The sequence below is a fragment of the Temnothorax longispinosus genome, chromosome 2 (assembly GCF_030848805.1).
Source record: "Temnothorax longispinosus isolate EJ_2023e chromosome 2, Tlon_JGU_v1, whole genome shotgun sequence".
Classification (NCBI taxonomy): domain Eukaryota; kingdom Metazoa; phylum Arthropoda; class Insecta; order Hymenoptera; family Formicidae; genus Temnothorax; species Temnothorax longispinosus.
Window position 1 is genome coordinate 18,695,934 of NC_092359.1, and position 23,607 is coordinate 18,719,540.

At 33.2% G+C, this 23,607-nt stretch overlaps 3 protein-coding genes and 1 long non-coding RNA gene across 7 annotated transcripts; 2 read left to right on the forward strand and 2 right to left on the reverse strand.

Moving 5' to 3' along the window:
- Positions 1-1,958: 1,958 nt before the first annotated feature.
- Positions 1,959-5,682, reverse strand: LOC139808838 (uncharacterized). Its single transcript, XR_011730960.1, has 2 exons — positions 5,293-5,682; positions 1,959-2,561 (listed from the first exon to the last, which is right to left on the reverse strand). It is a non-coding gene; the product is annotated as an uncharacterized lncRNA (long non-coding RNA).
- A 283-nt stretch (positions 5,683-5,965) lies between these two features.
- LOC139808834 (aldo-keto reductase 1B-like) lies at positions 5,966-8,961 on the forward strand. Its single transcript, XM_071771276.1, has 5 exons — positions 5,966-6,183; positions 7,274-7,753; positions 7,994-8,200; positions 8,371-8,519; positions 8,640-8,961. Exons 1-5 carry the CDS (start codon positions 6,109-6,111, stop codon positions 8,680-8,682), a joined length of 954 nt encoding a protein of 317 aa, XP_071627377.1. The 5' UTR covers positions 5,966-6,108; the 3' UTR covers positions 8,683-8,961.
- An 803-nt stretch (positions 8,962-9,764) lies between these two features.
- LOC139808828 (uncharacterized) lies at positions 9,765-15,865 on the reverse strand. 3 transcript variants are annotated; one of them, XM_071771259.1, is made up of 5 exons: positions 13,019-15,865; positions 12,553-12,842; positions 11,471-11,902; positions 11,133-11,400; positions 9,765-10,996 (listed from the first exon to the last, which is right to left on the reverse strand). In XM_071771259.1, exons 1-5 carry the CDS (start codon positions 13,401-13,403, stop codon positions 10,689-10,691), a joined length of 1,683 nt encoding a protein of 560 aa, XP_071627360.1. In that variant the 5' UTR covers positions 13,404-15,865; the 3' UTR covers positions 9,765-10,688. The 3 variants fall into 3 exon arrangements, with proteins under 3 accessions (XP_071627360.1, XP_071627362.1, XP_071627359.1); XM_071771261.1 differs by having other exon boundaries at positions 11,166-11,403; XM_071771258.1 differs by having other exon boundaries at positions 11,133-11,403.
- A 12-nt stretch (positions 15,866-15,877) lies between these two features.
- LOC139808832 (cytochrome P450 4C1-like) lies at positions 15,878-23,476 on the forward strand. 2 transcript variants are annotated; one of them, XM_071771271.1, is made up of 11 exons: positions 15,878-16,351; positions 17,328-17,501; positions 17,665-17,774; positions 18,490-18,580; positions 18,994-19,188; positions 19,648-19,714; positions 19,865-19,991; positions 20,120-20,201; positions 20,294-20,406; positions 20,521-20,758; positions 21,086-23,476. In XM_071771271.1, exons 2-11 carry the CDS (start codon positions 17,345-17,347, stop codon positions 21,424-21,426), a joined length of 1,521 nt encoding a protein of 506 aa, XP_071627372.1. In that variant the 5' UTR covers positions 15,878-16,351; positions 17,328-17,344; the 3' UTR covers positions 21,427-23,476. The 2 variants fall into 2 exon arrangements, with proteins under 2 accessions (XP_071627372.1, XP_071627373.1); XM_071771272.1 differs by lacking the exon at positions 15,878-16,351 and adding an exon at positions 17,123-17,251.
- Positions 23,477-23,607: the final 131 nt, after the last annotated feature.

Consider the following 23,607-nt stretch of genomic DNA (forward strand, 5'->3'; position numbering starts at 1 on the left):
AGTCGTTCATATTTATTATAATGTTTTTTGTAATACATGTTTTTTGTATAAGCATGAAAATATATATGTTAATTAATTTTCCACATCATTTAACTTCCATTATTTACTATTATAAGGCAAATCTATTGTTAAACCATATTTATTGCCCGATATTTGAAATCGTGCGTTTCGCACAAACAGACGGAAACGAGTCTTTCTCGCCGAATATCTCTCTTACTATGACCTTCGGATAGCTAAACATCAAGTGATGAAGTTTAAATATACGTAAATATGTATGTTAGGTTTCAGATCGCGCTTTAAACGACACACGAGAAGATTATTAACTTCATCGCGCTGTCACGATCATTTAAACGCTGGTCTCTTTGAAAAGTCTGTTGTACATTTTGACACGTGTATACATTCGTACGAACAGTTGGCTATTTCGCGTTTCTTCGGCTCAAGAAAGGGCATGAAGTCATGGTTTTATGCTCGCGGCTGAACCCAGCGATCGAGGTTGAACAATCGCGCAGACTTATGCCGATCTGAAAAGGTTTGTTATTACTATTCAATATTGAAACTTGCTTGTCGCTGTAGTAAATAAATCGCGTGAATTTATTTGGGTTAGGTCTCAATATAATTCGCAACATTATTTTATATGTAATGAAAATATCGGTTGTTTGTTTTATTCAAGCATATTGATAATCCTAGAGGTAGAACAATCTCAGGATTACAAAACTGAGAAAAATAAAAATCTTTATGTGAGTATCATTGCAAATAGCAATATAACAAATAGTAGTCTGTGGTATATTCAATTACGTTTAACAGTGCGCATTTTGCGTTAGTTGCCAGACAAAATAAATTTTGACCGTTTTCTACGTGAGGGTACAATGAGCATGGTAAATAACTTGATCAATTGGGCCACGCCAAATAGCACAAAGAACGTGATTTTGCGAAAGACTTTGAACGATCTCGGAAGGGTGAGTCATCAGAATTCAAAATTGTTTACAGCCTCTACTGAACGGAAGATGAACGGTTTAGAAAAAAAGAAAAATTGTAAAAAATTATCACTCTTTAAAATTACACATTTGTAAACACGAGAATTATATTTGAAAGATTTTTTTTTGAAACTTGATGAAGAAGTACATGTGTAACTGCATTTCTGTGTATTGATTTTGTGAATTTATAATTAATGTAATTATAGTTACAATTAGTTTCCAATATATATATATATATATATATATATATATATATACACACACACATCAACATAACACGCAAAAGAAACGTTAAAGTCAGTTTATCGTTATCGTTCAAATTATGTTGACAGCTTTTAACAAACTAGTATGCCTTACTTTTCAAGAGCGAAATTTATATATACTTGAAAAATTTCAATTGCAAATGAACCAATAATTACAAATAAAAAAAATGTGTGTGGATAAAAAAAGGGAGGAAACAAAACTTGGGACACTTCTATTTATCTATATATATAGTGTCGGCTATAACGGTCTACTTTTAGTATAGTACGTATCACTTCGAGATAAATGTTCAACATTTGATGAACTATAATAGCAGCGCCGACCACGGTTTTGAACAACGGTATAAAGATTCCCGTACTCGGTCTCGGCACCTGGCAGGCAGGCGTAAGTAAAATCTCATGATTGTTTCTCTCTCGAAGAAACTTAACTTTTTCGTTCAGATTTGTTTACCGACATCTGGGTATCCAACGAGAAAGAGCTAGACGATATCTTTCAATGTCAGTGATAACACAAAGTTCGTGATCATTAACGGAACCGTACGCGCAAACAACTTGTGTGCTTAAATAGCTTGCGACGGATCAAATTCTTGCAATTGAAAACTACTATCCGAAAATTAAAAAATTGATCTCTCAGCTTAAACTTTTAAAAATATTTCATTATCCTAGCTTTAGATGTTTTCTTCTTCCATTTGCCGAAATAAAGAAATCTTTTGAGCACACCGCATCTTGAAATTCTAATTTATTTAATTTACAACAATGGAAATATTAATTGACTCTACTGGCCATTATAATCGCCAAGACAATATACGACCACGATTTGGTTCGATTATCGTCATGTAATCTTTGATACTTACATAAAGCATCTCATTTAAATAATTAAATTTATTGCGAAAAATATTACCTCAGCCAGGGTTCGAACTTGGAACCTCCCTCATTCCGTGATGGGTGTTGTACCAATTCGACCACTGAGGCATGTGGTAATATTTATCGCAATAACCTGTATTAAACTAATTATTTAAATAAGATGCTTATATATGAGTATCAAATATTACATGACAATAATCGAACCAAATTGTGGTCGTATATTGTCTTGGCAATTATAATGACCAGTAGAGTCGATTCAACCAGATTACGGCTATGAAAGGAATTCCATATAGCTTGCTTGTAATAAACAGATCTTCTCTCTTCACGACACCTTCCGCTATTTTCTCCTGGATAACGGCACCAACTTCCTTCTCGTTGCCATATAAGCTTTAGCGCAATCGATATGTCTGTAGCTGATATCAATGGCATCTTTTACAGCTTGTGTAACTTCTCCTGGTTTAGACTGAAATAAAAACGAATTAAATTAATATCTCTGACCATTTTTTTCAAGGGTCGGACTTTCTTTCTCAAGAAAGGTCTAGCGTGCAGGTCTAAATCGCAAAAGTGTTAATATTTAATGTTATCTATGTATATTACGTTTCTCAAAAGCCAACAGATAATAAAATTCTAATTATAAGATAAAAGAAGTTAAAATGTAAGCCCGGAAATTATTTCCTAGATTTCACAAATAATTTTAGGATTAAACATTATATTACTTCGATGATCTCGAATAGATATACATATACGTGAATGAAACACATAATGCGTTTTACGGAACCCAGGGATTATCATCTCCATTACATGATAAGTGAAACATTACATAAAAATGTTCACGACAAACATTTTTTTCGCTAAAAAAGACTGCTTATTGAAGCAAATAAAAAATAGAAAATGTGGGCAAAAACTAAAGTGTATATATATGTAATCAAACAACAAATAAAATGTATTATAAAATAAAATACATGTCAAGAGCATTTATTAAATAGGTTTCTTACTTCACTTTAAATATAATTTTTTCTCTCTTTGCCTTATTTAAAGTTCTCTCTTCTTTGAATTTTTGTATACTATGTATGGCACTGCCTGAAATAATTGCCTAATATTGCGCATCTGTTATCTCCACCATTTGACCTTCAGATCGTCGATTATATATGATGATGTTATAATAGTCTAGACGTCTAGACTTCAGGAATCAAATATGAATGTATTATTGATAATAATAACAAGATGCTAATATATTAATCATTCCATTTTACTCATAATATCCCGATTTTTTATTCTATTAGGGTGAAAGACCGTATTACTGACAGTGTCCATATTACTGTCAATCAGAATTAAAATACTTTTTAAAATATGAAAACTATATCTTTATATTATTTTATTAATTTTTAATAAAATTTTTAAGAAATCTAATTATTATTATAACAATAAACTGAAACTAAAAGCTAATCCACTAATTTAAAAAAGAACTTAAAGTTCGAGAAACTCATTTTTCTGCTCAGTTACGTCCATTTTTATTAGTAAAGTAGATGTAAGTAGCTGCAAAGATTACCGATTATAGGCAAAATTTGAACAGTAAGTCTCACAGTAACACATTTTCTTGATAAAATAATGTTAAAATTAAAGAAAAAAAATATTTATATATAAAAAAAATTATTAATTTTTATAATATAATCTGGGTGAAACAAATACCTATTCCCTCCGTTGTGCAAACCTTCGGCTAGCAGCAGTCGGGAATAAAAAGTTTAGTTAGAAGAACTATCAGTAATGTGTTCATCTGGTATCTGGTTGCCAGAATTAGGAACACAGGATTTAGAGGTCACCAGTAAATTAGGTGCAATTGAGCTTGGTCATTATTATATTAATTAAAAATTAAGGATCACTTTTATTTATAACATTATATTACTTCGATGATCTCGAATAAATATTACCACATGTCTCAGTGGTCGAATTGGTTCGACACCCATCATGGAATGAGGGAGATTCCAGGTTCGAACCCTGGCTGAGGTAATATTTTTCGCAATAAATTTAATTATTTAAATGAGATGCTTATATATAAGTATCAAAGATTACATGACAATAATCGAATCAAATCGTGGTCGTATTGTCTTGGCGATTATAATGGCCAGTAGAGTCGATTAATATTTCCATTTTGTTGTTTATTATTTGACTGGCGAAGTAAAAGTGATTTATTCTGTTTACTTAATTTAATCTCGTCTTAGGATGATCCGAAGGTTGTTGAGGAAGCAGTACATGACGCTGTTGACGCTGAATATCGACATTTCGATTGCCGCTACATATATCAGAATGAAAAGAAAATCGGCAAAGTATATATTACGCGAGAAGATCGCGAAAGGGGTCGTGAAGAGGGAGGATCTGTTCATCACTACCAAGGTACATTCGCGTTGTCCCATCGTCTGAAACCCGACAGAATTAAAAAAATCTATCATAGTCAGTTGTGGAACGCGTTCCATAAACGAGAAAACGTGGTGCCGGCTTGCCGAAGATCCGTGGAGAACTTTGGTCTCGACTACGTGGACCTGTACTTCTGGTACACTGGCCCATATCTTATGCGGTAAAATTCCACGTTCGAACGCTTCTCGATGACTCAGAAGATGTTAGATCACGACATAATCATAGTCGTTAGATAAGAGTCAACGTTATCGTCGTTATTGACACGTTTATAACGCAACAGAAGAAAAAAATAAATATCGCGATTTTGCGTTTCGCGTTACGGTGAAAATAAAAATCGCCGTTCCTGCAGCTTACGTCGCGATTATTATTTTAAAGCTTACCTGCCTCTCTTTCTCTCTCTCCCTTTTTTCTCTTTTTTCTCTTTCTTTTTTTGTCTTTTTCTTTTCCTCTTGTTCATCATCTTTAATTTTGCAATATCCAATCGCAAAGAATTAAAGGTATTACAAACAAACACGCCATCATCATCTTCATCATAGACGAGTTATACGCACAATATAAATTTAATTATTATTTTAAGCTTATTTGCCTCTCTTTCTCTTTCTCTTTTTCTCCTTTTCTCTCTTTCTTTTTCTATCTCCTTCTTTTCCTTTTGTTCATCTTTAACTTAAATTTGCAATATTTAATCGCGAAGAATAACAAAATTACGAACGAACACGCTATCATCGATCTTATCGTAGGCGAGTTACGCATAACATAAGTTTAATTATTATTTTAAGGCTTACCTCTTTCTTTTATCTCTCACTTTTTCTCTCTGTCTTCTTTTCTTTCTTTCTCTCTATCTTTTTTGACTTTTTTTCAATTTGCGCACTGAACGCACTGTCTACACTGAGCGCATACGTACGTATATAATGCTGTCGTCTCTTTTCAATATTCTCAAACGTCATCTCAGATTTCAAGATTGCCGGCCATGCATATATTAAATATTTCTCTCTCTTTATATACGTATCCTTATGTAACTTTATACAATAGTAACCTACTCACTATCGTTGTATGCATTGCACAAAACATTGGTACATAAAACATATCGTTAGCAACATTCATGAAAACCGTTAATAACTGAAATAAAAAGAATTAAAAATAATATAAAAAATTATAATAAAAACATTATATAGAACTTATTTGAAACTTATCTGAAATTTTTCGATGAAGCAACCCACGGCGCGACGGCAATCGAGACGGCAATCGAGACCACCAATCGGCATCGCGGAAAAGAGGCAACAATAACCGCGACATATTCGAGTATCGACTTTGCACCATGCACGAGCCTATCCTTGAGCGCGTAGGAATAATACATCGCCTACAGAAGTGACGTTCTCGTAAACGTCGTAGTATTGTTGCCGTTGAGAATCCCGCCCTCCTAGGTGGGGACGTTTATAAAAGGAACGGGTCGGAGCAAAACTGTCAACAGCAGTGTGCAGCAGTGCCAGCATTTGCATCGCTGATCCAGACGTCAGATTAGTTTCCACGTAGTAACCGCGTAGACTCTCTCGAACGCGTATTTTTTTCCGTAATCATCGACGTCCCAGTGACACATAAAAATGGTCCTCAGCGCACCGAAAGTGAAGTTTTACAACGGCAACGAAGTGCCGATCTTGGGTCTGGGCACATGGAAGGCAAGTTTTTCCTTAGTTCAAACTAGACATCTTTGTTTTTCTCGCGTTTTTGTGCTATTATTTGATTTAATTTAAGTGATTAAAGCAGTTAACAATTTGTGCTTTTGATTGAAGCAGAGAATACTTCAAATCATAATATATAAATGTATTATGTTGTATTCTTTCAAACAAAGTGCGCCTTGTGGATGGAAATTCTCAAGGCGCGCAAGATTATTGCGCATGCGTATTAATAAAAAAGTAAAAATATATACATAAATTGTCAATTCCTTATTATACTTACCGACATCGAAATATTACGAATATTAATTATAAACAAACGGAACATGAGCGACGATTTTCCTTATCAGAATCCTTTTTTCGACCCAAAATACACAATTAAAATAAAAAAGTTTCGACAAAATTGGAGAGGTTGGCGCTATACTGCATATTTACCATCTGAAGATCAAATGGCGGAGATAATAGAGCTGAGACGCGCAATGTTAGGCAATTATGCTAATTACTTCAGGCAGTGCCGTACATAGTATACAAAAATTCAAAGAAGAGAGAACTTTAAATAAGGCAAAGAGAGAAAAAATTACATTTAAAGTGAAGAAAGAAACCTATTTAATAAATGCTCTTGACATGTATTTTATTTTACAATACATTTTATTTGTTGTTTGATTAGATATATATATATATATATATATATATATATATATATATATATATATACACTTTAGTCTTTGCCCACATTTTCCATTTTTTATTTGCTTCAATAAGCGCACTTTTTTTTTCAAAGTTCTCTTTTTTAGCGAAAAATGTTTGTCGTGAACGTTTTTATGTAATGTTTCACATCATTTAATATAATGTTTAATCCTAAAATTATTTGTGAAATCTAGGAAATAATTTCCGGGCTTACATTTTAACTTCTTTTATCTTATAATTAGAATTTTATTATCTGTTTGTTTTGGAGAAACGTAATATACCATAGATAACATTAAATATTAGCATTTTTGCGATTAGACTTGCACGCTAGACCTTTCTTGAGAAAGAGAGTCCGACCCTTGAGAAAAATGGTCAGAGATATTAATTTAATTCGTTTTTATTTCAGTCTACACCAGGAGAAGTTACACAAGCTGTAAAAGATGCCATTGATATCGGCTACAGACATATCGACTGCGCTAAAGCTTATGGCAACGAGAAGGAAGTTGGTGCCGCTATTCAGGCGAAAATAGCGGAGGGTGTCGTGAAGAGAGAAAATCTGTTTATTACAAGCAAGCTATGGAATTCCTTTCATAGCCGTAATCTGGTTGAACCATCCATCAAAGAAACGCTAGCCGATCTCGGTCTCGATTACGTAGATCTCTATTTAATTCACTGGCCATTCGGAATCAAAGAGGGCGGAGAACTTTTTCCTAGAAATCCTGACGGTTCCAAAGCATTGAGCAATATAGATTACCTCGATACTTGGAAGGGTATGGAAGGTGTGCTGTCCAAAGGTCTTGCGAAAAACATCGGTGTCAGTAATTTTAATTCCGAGCAGATTACCAGATTACTCGAGAAAGCATCGGTCAAACCTGTTATAAATCAGGTAATAAAAAGTGATAATAATCGAAAGAAACTTTCTGATGGTAGTAAATTTTTAGTTTAATCTAATAATATTACGTTAATTTCGAAATTTTTAAATACTGTTTTTTGAAAGATTAAAAATTTAATAATACATAAAGAAATTCTTTTTTTTTTACATTCCTTAACATCTTTTGATTAACATTATTATCTATTAACATCTTATAGACATTTTATATATATAATATATATATATATATTTTAGGTTGAATGTCATCCATACTTAACGCAAAAGAAACTATCAAACTTCTGCAAGAAAAAGGGCATCCTTATTACAGCATATAGTCCACTTGGATCACCAGACAGACCAGGGGTCAAGCCGAATGACCCAAAATTATTGGACGACAAGAAATTAATTGAGCTCGCGAAAGAGTACAAGAAGACACCTGCACAAATAGTTATTCGTTATCAAGTATGTTATTAAGATATTAATGTCTCCAAGTATATTTTCCAATAAATTAGATGTATTGAATATAATTTCAATTTTTTAATTAAATTTAAGAATTCAGCGTTTATGAAACTGATAACTTGATATATTAATAATATTTATACAAAATTTTAATATTATATAACTATTTGCAGGTGGATCGTGGCCATATAGTGATTCCCAAATCAGTCACCAAATCACGAATCGCTCAAAACATGGATATATTTGACTTTAAACTTTCACCTAAAGACGTAGCTTATATTGATACTTTTGATTGCGACGGAAGAATGTGTGCACTTGAAAAGTTAGTAGTTTACAATTGTCATTTATACAAACAATATTTTATACCAATTATGAGATATATATATAGCATATAATAATTGTATCAGGTTGCGATATATTAATGTTTTTTATTCTTTTTCAGTGCAAGTGCCAGCCACTATTATCCGTTCCACATTCCATACTAAGTAATCAAAATGAACAAGTGAGACTATAATATATCTGCGTGTTTCCTTTATTAAACTGTTTGGATTACAATATACTTTTGAAAATTATTAATTTGTGCATGTATTAACATTTCTTCTTAATAATATTTTCTTATAATATACTATTTCTATACACATAGATAAGTACATTCTTGTTACCAGATATTTCTTAAATATTAATTTTTATACAGCAATTGTACCAAATTGTGTACACGCGTGTGCAAATAAAGGAATTTTTACGTTGAATAAAATGAGACGAAAGTCGTATTATTAATGTAACAAATGTTTGGATATTAATTTTATTGCTACGATAAATTATCTGGCTTAGCAATCATAAGAGCAACACTCGCAAAACCTCTTATTGTTGTTATTGTCATCAATTTTCGAAGCCAAATACAGCAGAAAGGTACTAATTGATGAGTCTTGTCCAGCAGTAACACTGTAATTACGCAACAGAGTCGTTAATTCTTATCAGCGTTTTTCTTTCATATTTGCACGTATATTTACATGCATACGGTAGCACCGAAGATTGCGTTAATTGTTTAGGGCGTTTAGGTGATCGTGTAACAACTGAAAATTTATGCACTTATTAACTTTATGGGCTTTTGCACGAGAAAACGTTTTTACCACCTCGAATAAATTAAGTTCTTACGATGATAATCGTTACTTTCTTTGAGTACGACTACTGCACGAAGTGTACTTAAAAGTTTTCCGTTTCTAGTAGGTCTTTTTTCCTTGTTTTTTGTATTAAATTTCGGTATTTTCATTTTTGTTTGCACAGGTGGGCGAGCGAGTCGTATCTTCAGTTGGTCAGCCGTCATATGAACATTTTAAGTGCCGTTTAATCGGCGATATTTTAGCGTGTCAGGCTGGGGGCTGTAACTATGCCTCGGACCTTTGGATTAAACAGTGTACGTAATGTGTTTGCCAGATTAGTGCGGGATGCAAACCACGGTCATCCATCGTATCGTTTAGTTTCTTTTAATAGCTTTTCGTTTTGAGTAGACAAGCCGGACGTTGTCGGGGAAATGAATCCATACTCTTTCAACTTTGTGACGGTTGCGACCCCGATACTCGCTCGTGCAAATTGGTATTAGGTAACGTATTAGCTACCGATTAGGGAAATGAAAGCTACCGATGTTCGTCGATAAGTAGAACTTCCTCGGTCCTCCTCATGGAAAGAAGAGTTCTCTGACGTGGCACCTTTTGATTTCCTTCTATCTAGTGGATTACAAGAAAAAAATCAACGCAAAGTATTGCATCGCTGGTAGAATTGGCGATTTCTTCGTAGCAGTATTTTTGCGTATTTTTCTGAAATTATCGACGTCAATAAAATGATTGCGAACGCACCGAAAATGTTCCTAATATAGGAATATAGTTAATTTAGGATATGATTTTGGAATAGTATATTATTTAGCAATAATGAATCTAACGCTATTTTTAAACTGTCATAATCTCGAATAAAGTTATATTTGAAATTTTATAGCACATAACTTGCTAATATATTTATTTGAAATTTTAGTAACTATTTGCAGGTGGATCGTGACCATATAGTGATTCCTAAATCAGCTGTCAAATCGCGAATTATATAGGATATATTAGATAATTATATATCGAGTTGCAGTGTATTAAAATATTTTCTTCATTTTTAAAGAAAAAGCTAGTTCTTAAATTGTCCGTTCAATATTCTATTATAATTAAATAAATAAATGAAAATATGATATGTCTATGTATATCTTCTGTTAAACTTCTTGCATGAGAACAAATTTTTAAACTACTATATTAAATGTGAGCATACTGAGCATATATAAATAATATTAAGAATAAGAACAATCTCATTATCGTTTGTCAAATACCAATTTTTTTGTATAAAATTCAATTATATAAAAACCTATACATATGTTAAAAGGAATTTTTAAACTGTCTAAGAGGACATTAAAATCGATCAATTTTGCTGATTGATAAATGTTTGGGTATCAATTACATTACTACGATAAATCATCGTTGGCTTCGCAACCACAGGAGCAACACTCGCAAAATTCCTCCTCATCGCTGTTGCTATCATCTATTTCCGATTCTGAATGCAGCATCCCTGAAGGCACTGATTGAGCCTCGTCTAACGATCTGACGTTGCAATCACACGGGATCGACAATTCGCCCCTGCGTTTTTCTTCGCAATCGTATCTATTGATATTAATTTGCTTGCATGCGGCAGGAGTGGTGCACTCGTTGCACGTTTCACTGGGATCACATGGCACCGAAGATTGCGCTAATTGTTTAGGTGGTCGCGATACACCTAAAAATTTATACGTTTACGCTATTAAATTTTATGTCAAACAGATTTATGTTTGTATAAGTTTTCATTACGTATAGAATATTCCTAATAAAATTTGAAAGAAAACAAGTCGGTACGCATCGGCTTGCACACATGCCTGTTTTCGAGGCGACGCTGAATAGAGACTCACAAGGAGGCTTCGTCGAACACGGAGACTTGGATTTGAATAGAGCGGAAGGAACCCGTCGGCAAGATTTGCAACAAGTGCAATCGCGCGATTTACTCGCGGTTGCACGTGACGCCGGATGGTCCAGTGGGACGCAGCATGAAAGCGGTGGATACAATTTTTCGCAAGCTCCTAATGGTTTCTTCGACGCCTTCTCGTAGGCGGTTAACGTTATCGACGTTGCACATGGACAGCAAGCCTTCTAAATTAAGAGATATGCATAAAATTGGGAACAGAATATATTTTATCTACGCCCTTACTATACTCACTCGTTTCTTATCTTCAAGATGATATTTTTTCTTCGTCACATGTTTATTAAGTGTGTAATCTTCTAAAGGATCGAATAACTTTTTGCCAATTTCTCTAGAGTGGCTCTGCACGCGTTCCGTCATTTTGCCGCTATCACGCTGAAATTTCTTGCAGGACAGCAACTTGCCCATTTGTCGCCTGTACATGAATTCTTTATTTTCCAGCTCGCTGATGCAATTCTTCAGTTTCAATTCTTCCTCAGCGAGCTGACGGATATTTCTCAGACATATCAGATCTTCGGAGTGGACGGAGTGTAGACTGGGCGTATTGTATCTCTGTACCTCGTTACGCAATCCTGTCAATTTTTCCTCCATCTCCTTGTTAGCCAACTCCAAGGACTCCAGCTCCATTCCAGTTTCCTCCAGTTTCACATCCGCGTCTATGATCTTGTCCTGCATCAATAGAAAGTTGATTGTCAATTTCCGTCGCAGGAATTATTAATCTGTAACATTTGCGGCCGTTTAATTCCCGATTTTTCAAAGATTATTCAATGATAACAAATGTTTTAAATACATAAGCATTATATATTCTTCATATTATATATTCTATACACGTTATATTTTATTTATACATTATGTTCTGTGTTAATATAATTTCTCGATTTATTGTATTTTTACTTATGTATAAAAATTTTAAATACGAAAATATTTTAATATGTATTACCTAGTATATTGCATCTATGGTACTACTGCACCAGAAAGCTACTTTTAAATCTAAAAAGCAATATTTTTAGATCCCCTAACATCCTTTCGCATAGTGTCTTATTTAAAAAAAAAATGCCACCATTGTACACAAGTAGAAGCAACTAAATTAATATTTTTACTCTAACAATCTATGTTAAACTTTTTTTTTTAATAAAATATACTTAAAACATCTGGTTTACATTTGAAGTAGTACAATGTTTAAAACACTTGTTTAAACGTAAATATTTAAGAATTTAAGTAACAATCCTGGAAACGCTTTAACATCGCGACGTATAAATTTTCGCGTTGAAAAAAGGAATTACCCGGATTCTTATCGTCGAATGTCAATCGTGCCGTACATGCAACTGTGACGTTTCCTGGTGGAGACCGTCGACCGCGCTTTTCAATTCGGCGAGAAGTCTGTCGGCGGGGTCCGGCTGCGGCGAGAACCTATTCACGATCTCCCGTACCTTGTCGTACGGCCCATCGCGACAATCTCGCTCGGTCATCCACATGTTGTACGCCATCAGAGCCGGAATGGAGCGTTCCATCGTGGCGACTTTGTTCTTAAGCTCTCGGTGGCGGCCGATCAGGTCGCACCGACGTTCCTCGATCTCGGTCGCGACGTTCGCCAACGGCGAGTCAAGCTCTAGAAGAGATTGTCATTGTCCTTTTTATTTGATTTTAACTTAAATATTCTTAACTGAATCAACCGAATTAACTAAGACTAATCCCGGACCGTTAAACAGGATGCTGTTTACTTATGTCTTCCGCAACCGTCCAGTGGACGGTGATTAAAGGGATGAATTGGATAAGGTTACTCACCAGTTTTAGTCGACATTCCAATGAATTCGGTTGAAGTATATGGATGAAATTTGTTCGTACGGACGTTGGCGGTCCGCGGGTTGTTTTCTACTTGATACTTTCGAATTGGAGCGCAAAAGAATGGAAATAACGAATTGCTTCCGCCGGAGAGCGGCGTTGAAGTTTCAAAAGTGGGTGAGGTTGTGTGCATAGCTTTTGTCAACGGTATCGATATCAGTGCGGTAGCGATAACCGTGCTGTCAAAAGTAAGGGTCAAAGCACATAACATGGCGTAGCGATACCTATACGACGGTCGTAGTCCCCGACCTGACAGATCAGGATATGCCAAAGCTTGTGCGTTACTTATACGTCCACGACTACGACTGTCATATGTGCTTTGGCCCATAAGGTAATTTTTAAATAATCGCAAAGCTATCGCGAATTAAATGTGGGTCGACCTTTATGCATCAAGATCCGAATGTGCAAAACAAAAAAAATTGTGACTGACACGTCCGTACACTCTCGGCAAATTCCCTTTCCGGCGTTTCTCTCGCAATTAAGTATTACGGAATATATTATGTAATATACAGAATGATATAAACATTTTTTTAATTATACTCGGTTATTACGAAAGACGAGGACAGAGATCATCTGGATATTTGAAATCTGGAGCACGCCACGTGCGGCCAATCGAGCCACAATGTTATTACTACTACTCGGCTTATTCAAGAGTACGAGAGTATATCAAGTGACCTACTTATGATTATTAATGAACGAATGCGTAACGGATTTGTGTAACATTATCGTGCAATCGTTGCAAACGATATTCCATTGCTTCACCTCACGTATACGTGAGGTAATATAACCTATTTATTTGGCAAAAAGACATTAAGAAGGTCTGTTACTCCTGAATAATTAGCATGGAATATCCTGTGTGGCTTTTCCTGAAAGCATTAAACGGCGAAAGGATTTTTCTTCAGCAAATTTTAATGTTTGCACAGCAAACTGGAGGAATCGGCTACGCGACGGGACGGGGATGACGATGACTTCTCCTTGGTAACTGTAACAAGCGCTTCCCTTCAGGAGAGCACCGGCAGCACCCTCACCGGGTCTATCTACACGAATTGGGAGGAGAAATTCGCGTGTCGCTCGTTACAGAGTCGAGGCCGCGTCTTCAGCTATCGAAAGAGGAGGACTCACGTCAAGGATGGAATCTTTAACGCACCGGCTGGTGTCTGTCCGCGTAGCGTTACCTCGTCGATCATTCGCCGTAATGCAGGTTGAATGTTGTTTAACGTGATTATTAAGAATTTTATTTCGAGTAAATCGAGATGACTTTTCCGTGAATCATCTGCAAATATGACGTGTTTGAGATTCTGTTTTGTCTAGTCACTCTATAGTTAATTGCTTTCCACACAGATAATACTTGAGAGGACGAAGCAAAGATCGGGATTTTATTTTGAGTACATTAAAATGATTTTTCCACAAATTAGCTAAAATCTGCAAATAGCGTGATTGATCTGAAAAATGCGTCCCATGTTTTGTCAAGTCATTGGCCTTCCACGCAGAAGATACGCGAATAAAATAACAAGCAGCAAAGACCGATCGATATTCTCCTCGGGATTATCAGTGAATGAATAAATTAGTGACGGAAGTACGCTTTTGTTTACAGGCGACTCTCGGCTCGTGTTCGTTTGGCCGCAGAAGGCCAGCCGGGGTCGGCTTTCGAACGTCTTTGCGCCCATGCTTCGTGGCGTTCTGATCGGATTATTGTTCGTAGACGCTCTTCACTTGTGGCCTGGAGAATTCTTACCCACATGTCTACCATCGACCATGCCGATTACCCTGCCGCCCGTCACATGTAACGTTATTGAGCCACGTTGGTACGATAACAACTGACTCATAGTTGAAAACGCCTAATCACGCTTACGTAAACGAATTTTTGCGATAGCGCGGTTGCAATTTAACAAACACTGTACAATCTTTAATAAAGATCAAGTTACTTCGTCCAGAAATCTTTTCAAGCCTGTAAAACGCGTCAAGAGTTGTTTTTACTCGTAAAAAGAAACTTGCATTCGAGAAGAGAGTTTTGTACGGTTTCAAGTTTAACGCAGGTAATGGTCTCCGGAAGTAAAAAAAAATTTATATACGCGATTGATCCTATCAATTGATTTGCTTATATTAAAAGTAGTACTTGAAAAATGTACCCGACGTCACGCCATGGAATTGCAATTACACTGAACGTGTGAGTTATAAAAGACAAAAAATCAACACTTACTCTAAGCATAATATATGATTATTGATAATATATATATGCTGAGCGTTAAAATTTTGTTTTTAGAAAGTGTAACCTTCGGACGGATTGTAAAATTTCTTTACATCTACTTTTTTTATAATGATTATTTGCATATTCTCTTACTATCAAACAAAAATATTTTCAATGTTTGTCGGCTCGTGTCACGATAATCGCGCAATTATTGTAATTGTTGCAATTATTTTATTAAATAAATGTTACACATGCGCTGACATTGAGAAACTACACTGAGAAGTTTTTTATTTCAATAGTAATATTTATCTTAATAAAACGGCGGGTATATTAAGAAAGTCCGGAATTAATTTATTAACTTAAATAAACAGTGTGAAAACGATCGCGCGACGGTAAAATATTTTCTGTTGAAAAACAGAACCAAGAATAAACATTTGTGTAATTGGGACATCATACATCATCGCCTTATATCATAAGTATTTACATAACAGGTTTAGCAGGAAATTATTACAATTAAGTGTGATGAAGGTGATTAAGATGAAGGTAATCGCAAAAATGAAGTTACATACGTGCATTATATCTCGTGACGCGATGAAAATAGAAATTACATTGTCTCAGTCAGACAAGAACAGCCTTCGCTGCAGTTTGTATATATAGTGTCTTAAGCATGCACGTTATCGCATTGTCAAATGTAAACAGTTTTGCCTCTATTCAGAACTCGAATGAAATACAGCGTTCGGTTTGATTAGCCAATCGTCGCACGAGTATTTATCATTACAGAGTCCAATAATGCGAGATATAGAAGCTCAAGATACGGATTTTATATTCTCATTGTGCGATCGAATCTTGAATCGAGGTGCGAGGCAGCAGGTTCTGTAATATTCCCTATTACAGGAATTATAGGCGTATTATTCTATTACCTATCTTACCGCGTTTAATATTGTTCAACAAAGTGAAGCTAAATAAAAACATACTTATCATGATTCTTAATAAATATTGAAATGCAGTAATTGAGTATCAAAGGTGTTAATTGATAACATATTACGAAGTTGACTTTCACTACGCAGATTCTTCCGACGTGACGGACGGTGAGTACTGAAAGTTCATGTTTTCTAAGTGTTATAGGTTAAAAAATTGATTTTGGTAAATAAAATAAAATAAACGATTAGTGAGGTCGTTTAAACCAACTTTAGACGATTTATAATTTATATTACAATTTTATGTATAAATTTATGTGTTATGTAATACGGAGAATAATTAAAATCACAATGATTATAAGAATGTCGAAACTAAATCCGTTTTAGATAACAGATTATTATAATTGTGTATCACAACTCGATTTGTGTATTAGCTCGAAATTTGTTAAGATTTTCGGTTTGCTTCTCATTCTTTCTAAAGAACAAAAAAAATAAATTAATGTTTCAAGTGCGATCTCTCATATCTTAATCACATGCTACCTATATATTATATTTTTCTAACTCAAAATAAAACTAAAAAATATGGCAATGTAAATGTTCCAAGCGTCGTAATTAATTTTCTAGAATCAGCTATTTGATTCTGTAAGTGTTGTGCCTAGTATTTGCATCGCATGTTATTCAATTATTAAATTTGAAATCTAATAAACAACGTATATATTTCAACTTTTTGATATTAAAAAAGATTATTATACATATATAGTGTCAAATAGCAAATCTTTATAGACATTTCAATAAAATATAACAAAATATGATGATAAAAAATTTGTTGCTAAATTATTTGATTTGTAAATCTATTAGTAAATGTTGCTAAAAATTGCGTTGATATAACCGATACAAATATTTTACTGATCGTTTTTGTTGACAGCTGTTCTGTTGGCAAATATTATTGCGACGGAATGTATTCCTGATATGTTATCGACTTTATCGCAATTAAAAGTATCTATGAAAATATTTTCACTCAGTACTGAGACTACTTTAACGACGAAAGCATTGACAGTGCAATTTTTTTTGGTGTGATATCAACATAATTCCATTTTAATAACGTAAGAATTTACATAGTAATTTAAAATATTTGATGTGTTCGCAGATACGACTATTAGGAGAATGGATTTTATCTTTTTGGCACTATGCATTGTTTTGATTTTCGCGATTTTTCTGCATCAGCAGTATACTGTTCGACAGAAATTTAAAAACTTTCCCCAAATCGACGCATATCCTATCGTTGGTGTGGCGATTAAGTTAGCGAGGCTGTCGCACTATGGTAAAAAACTTTATGTATAAAATTTTATAACTATCTTTTTACAGGTTATTCGTATATTCTTACACGGTTTAAAATAAAAAGTTTACTATTAAAATTTATATAATAATTAAATTGATGGTATTAATAAATTACTAATGTGATAATTAATAATTCTAATTGCTAGAGCGCTTGAAATACTTTGTATCACTTATGGAGAGGTGTAAAGAAGAAATATTTGTACAATGGCTAGTAAACAAGCCTATGATTAATGTGTATAAGCCAGAACATTTAGAGGTAAACAATAAAATTAATTTGCTAAAATATTATCTGTTATTTTCTGCGATAATTGATGTATTATATATAAGTGTTGAGTAATTGAAGTATTATAAAAATGGTCGTAAATATCCTGATGAAATCATCCTTTTATATAACAGTATAAAGAATTCTTGACCATTAGCATAATGTTGAGCATTCTAAGCATGCATTCATAAATTTATTTTTAGTGATATCTTAATATAATAATAGAGATTAGAAGGAGAAAATAAATTATTGTAGCGAGATCTTTTTATCGCTGCTATTGTGTATGCAATGCGTAATCAAATTTCGTTATTATACAATCAATTATTCGGTATATTGTAAATATATTTGTCTTGTTAGTGAAAAAACAATGAAAAATGTTAAATATTTTGCCGTGTAAATTTGTCTAAAAAAATGTAAATTTTTTTTTGAAATACGATAGTTTATTTTACCAAATCTGATTTATTATCAAGAAAAATTGTCACAGCAAAATGAAGATTTAATTTTTATAACAAAATAAATTTAAAAACTGATAATTAATTGACAGTTTCAGCAAAACTGCTTTTCATAAATAGAATTAGTAGTCATATATTAATAAATTACATAACTAATCAAATTCGTTGCAATAGCATTAAGTACCTTATGGAGTAAAAAATATGGTGTAAATTTTCTTCGAATATTGTTGGATTATATCTTTTTTCAATATTTACAGCAAGTTTTTCCTAGCACCGTAAATATCACAAAAGGAGAAGAGTATGATCTGCTCAGGCCTTGGTTGGGCAACGGACTTCTGACCTCTACGGGTAAAGACGCAAAATCATTACATGTTTACCAATTGGTCTGCACTTACGGTTAGATAAGCTGCGTAAAAAAACAAAACAAGTTTTATCACAGATATATATGCCTCAACACAATTAAGAAATAATATATTTTAGAACATGTGTCTATCTAAATATTATTTAGATTTATGACTCTATTGATTTACATATATTGATTATTAACGTTGTTTACCACAACATTGTGCAATAGTTTCTTGTGAAACGGTTTTCTTATTTACTTTGTTAATTATCGAGTACTGATATACAGAAAAAATAAGATTACTATCACTTTAAAACTGAAAACGATAACCATGTATTTTTTTAACCTAATTTTGTAGCTGCCTTTATTTTTTGCGATTTTTACAACATAATTATATCACATTTTAATGCTGTTTTAGGTAAACAATGGTTCCACGATAGAAAACTTATTGGGCCAACGTTCCACTTTAGTATATTAGATCAATTTGCTGTGGTTCTGTCTGAAAAAGCAGAGATCCTAATAAAGTGTCTCGAAAGAGAGATAGAAAAAGATTCAGGGAAAGCCGTTGATGTTTTCCCTCTTATTGTCAATGCTGCTCTCGATGTTATCTGTGGTAATGTATATTTTCAATTACAATATACAATATACATATAATTACAATATTTTTTGCGAAAAAAACGTTTATTAACACATATATTTTACGCTGCAGCTAATTTTATCAATTATTTTATGAAGAGTAAGAAAAATTATAAATTACTAAAAATATTAATTTATTGATATTAATTTTGTTGAATCTGCAAATTATTTCGCTACAATAGTAAAAATTTGTATGTTATTCTTATTGTGTCACCAAAGCAATAATAACAAAATGCCAAGAAGAAATTATTTTATATCAGAAGTAAATTTGTGTTCTTACCAACAAATTTATTTAGCAAGATTTTTCTATTTTACCAATAAAACAAAGATCTTGTAGTAATATTGTTGTACCATTTACAAGTAACAAGTATTGAGTTTAATTTTAGCTTTATAAGTGATAAAAGAGACATTAATAATATCAATTGTTATCTTGTAGAAACGGCAATGGGTGTGAATATACGTGCTCAAGAAACCGTAACGAAATATCATTCAACAGTAGACAAGTCAGTTTTCAAAAATCTTCTACTGCTATTATTAGTGGAACAGTTAAAAGTTTATTACTTAATAATGTTAAAAATTACCGGTGGACTTCAATCATTAATTACATATGTAATTTATGTGAATTAAATGTTAATTTGAATTTGAATTTTCAGAGCTTCCACGTTAATATTGAATCGACTGCTTACACCGTGGTATTGGTCTGATTGGTTGTACTATTCCCTGCCTGTAGGAAAGGGATTTAAATCAGCAATTGATATATTGCATGACTTCACGAAAGGGGTATGCTGTAGAAACCCTAACGATATGTATTTAGAAGATTAAAATAGTGTCAGAGAGTTTCACTAAATTTTTTATATTATTCCGTTAAAAAAATTTTTACATTTACGACAAACATCGATAAATTCTAGGTGATAAATAAGAAAAAGGTTGAACGACAATTACAAAATGGCTACACAGAACACGAAAATGACGACAATGAATTAGATATAGGTGTGATTGTAAATTATAATTATACATTATATATTATGCATATTTCTACTAGCATTTAAATATTCTTTATGTAAGGAAATTTTCTACATCAGGTAAGCGAAAGAGGAAAGCGTTCCTGGATCTGTTGTTAGACCAGAATGCGAAAGACGACACTCCCTTGACTGATGATGAGTTGAGAGCGCAAGTCGACACGTTCATGTTTGAGGTAAAATGTTCGAAATCAACATCTTTTGATTTTCTTATTATAAATATTTTTCTTATTAGCTCGATAACGTATCTAGTATAAGTACGTGTAAAATAATATGTAAATGATAAATAGGGACATGACACAACGGCGGTTGCGATGACTTTTACACTCTTTCTTTTGGGTAATAATCTCGAACACCAGGAAAAAGTTCACGAAGAACTCGATGAGGTTTTTGGAGATTCAGATACGCCAGCCAGTGTAAAGGAGCTGTCGCAATTGAAGTATCTCGAAAGAGTCATAAAGGAGACACTCCGATTATTTCCAAGTGTACCTTTAATCACGAGGAAACTAACGGAAGATGTAAAATTAGGTAGGACATAACTTTACGTACCAATTGAATAAAGAATTTTGAGGATTTTACTAATATGTAAATTCATTTATAAGACAGTTGAAATGTAACGATGCGAGAAATGTTTTTCAAGATAATTTTTTAAGGATTAGTATTTAATAAATATTTTTATTATTTATGAAAAACTAAACAAATAAAAATTAAAGCAATTTATCTAAAGATCGATAATTTAATATTAAAAGTCGGTCTAATTTTTAGATCATAAAAACTTTATATTGACAAAGATAGTCAATGTAACGTTTTATAAGCAAATGCAGTCTATATATTAATTTATTTCTTCTATTTTAGATAATTATATACTTCCGAAAGGTTTCTCGGTCACATTGGCAATCCTATTAGCACACCGAAACCCAAAGGTTTGGCCGGATCCAATGAAGTTTGATCCGGACCGCTTCCTTCCAGAAAACTCAAAGCATAGGAATCCGTATGCCTACGTTCCATTCAGCGCTGGACCGAGAAACTGTATAGGTCAGAGATTCGCTCTACTCGAAGAGAAAATCATGTTGGCTGCTATTCTGAGAAAGTGGAGGGTGAAGAGTGTGAAAACGCTCGACACGATTGAGTACGGCGGCGCTCTCATTTTGCGACCATGCGAGGAAGTACTCATAAATTTCACGCCGAAGAAATGAACAGTTCGCCAGCAAATATATGCTTTTTTATAATACGATTTTTATAACTTTTATCGATTACAAAATTTAAATGTTTTTCTCATTATGTGCGGTATGTATGTACACTGCCCGTCAACGATTCCTTTCCTGAGATAAGGGGGGAACATAGAAGCATATAGAGACGCTAATTGGTTACTTCTATTAAAGTCACCAGAACTTCTGTGTTCCCAGGGAAAGGAATCGTTGACGGGAGTGTACATATAATCTATATATATAAAATAGAATATCTGTATGTATGTATGCATGTATGTTCTTTATACACTCTTAAACTATTCGACCGAATTTTTACTAAAAGTATATAAAATAAGGGTAGAATTTTCCGGGGAGTGTTATAGAGTGCATAGTTTTTCGTTACCGGTCTTTTTGGGAACCGGTATCCGAAATTTTTCCAATTTTTCGGGAAATAATTGACCGAATTTTAAAGAATTGTATATGAATCAGGGGTAGAATTTCTCGGGGAGTACCATAAAGTGTATAATTTTTTGTTATCGATTTTTTGGGAAACCGATATCAGAAATTTTTCCAATTTTTTGGAAAATAATTGACCGATAAAAGTATAAAATAGGGGTAGAATTTTTTGGGGAGTGTTATAGAGTGTATAGTTTTTCGTTACCGATTTTTTTGGGAACTGGTATCCAAAATTTTTTCAATTTTTCGGTAAATAATTGACCGAATGTTTTGTAGGAAATGTTTTGATTCTGATGTAATTCCTGACATAAACATAAAAAGTGTGTCGGGTGGCTGATTTAAAAGCGGTAACTTAACTTTTCCGTTTGAACAACACATTCCAGATGCTTGAGTTTTAAACTTTTATTATGGGATTGATAGTTATGGGATTGGGGGCCGGGGGAGGTTTTTAGTCGGTGAATAAGTCCGGCATAACCCTGAGGACCGGCCTTAGGGTATGCGTAAACATTTTCCTTTTCCAACAAAAAAAAAAGCAGGATCTTAAAATTTGCAAAAGTTCCGTAGAAGAATTAACTAACCGATAGAACAAAATGGAAATAATAAATATCTACAATTAGTAGAAATCATTTTAGTAAAAACATTAATTATTTAATTGATTTTTACTTGATAAGCTATTGTCTGATAAAGGAATTTTTTTCGATTAAGGATATTGAAATACAAATGAAGTCGTTTAAAGAAAAACGACTCCCGGGCGAAGCCCGGGTAACCAGCTAGTATTATATATACATACATATATAATGCACATATTTTTACATATGATAATAATATTACGAAAATCAAATGAAGACTGGCACATATTAATGCAATCACAATTTTATCAGCGTCATTATTGCTAAATACAATCCGGGATCTTGTCTTGTAAACAAGGAGTATCTTAAGCTAACAAAAATAGCTTTGACGATAAGAAATGTTATTCACTTAATGACCTGGAATATGAAGACAAACATTGATAAATATCTTTAAACCAAAATATAATGTATCATTTTTTGCATGCGAGATTATTTTAATGTTGAAAATTGGTCGGCTAACGATTGGCTAATTATACAGCGAATAAATTGCAATAATTACTTAACGCTTTTTGAAATGTTATTTAGATATACTTTTGGAATTTTACAAAATGCAGATTTGTGCCGTTATAAAATGTACGTGCTGAAAACGGAATGTAATATGCAGTGTTATGAGGTAAACAAGCAATTAGTTTTAATATATTGAGAAATTATGTTTTGCTTTACAAGAAATAGAATTTTTTGTGGATTTCTTATTATACGTGAGTAATTCCTTATTTTTAATTGTTTTCATATTTAATTCTTTGTTTATTCCTTACAATTCCGTATGTTTAATTTTTTATTGCTCGGTTTTACTTTTATATTGTATTACGTGCTTGAGTTTCATTTCTTTATTATATGTATTGCGTGCGAAGCTGATTTGTATAATTCACGCCAATGATTATAATGCGATGATTCAATCACTTATTACGTTTGAATTTTTAATCGCAGCGTATGTCTGTTTTATAAGTGTAAATAAATACGTAATATTAATTGTTTATTCCTATTATATTGTTCAGTTTATGATAATGAACTTTATTCAAACAAATTAATTATACTGTTCGTCCTAAATTTTTCGAAATTCTTGATTGCAAATATTAAAATGATATTCATCGAAAGATTTAAAGAA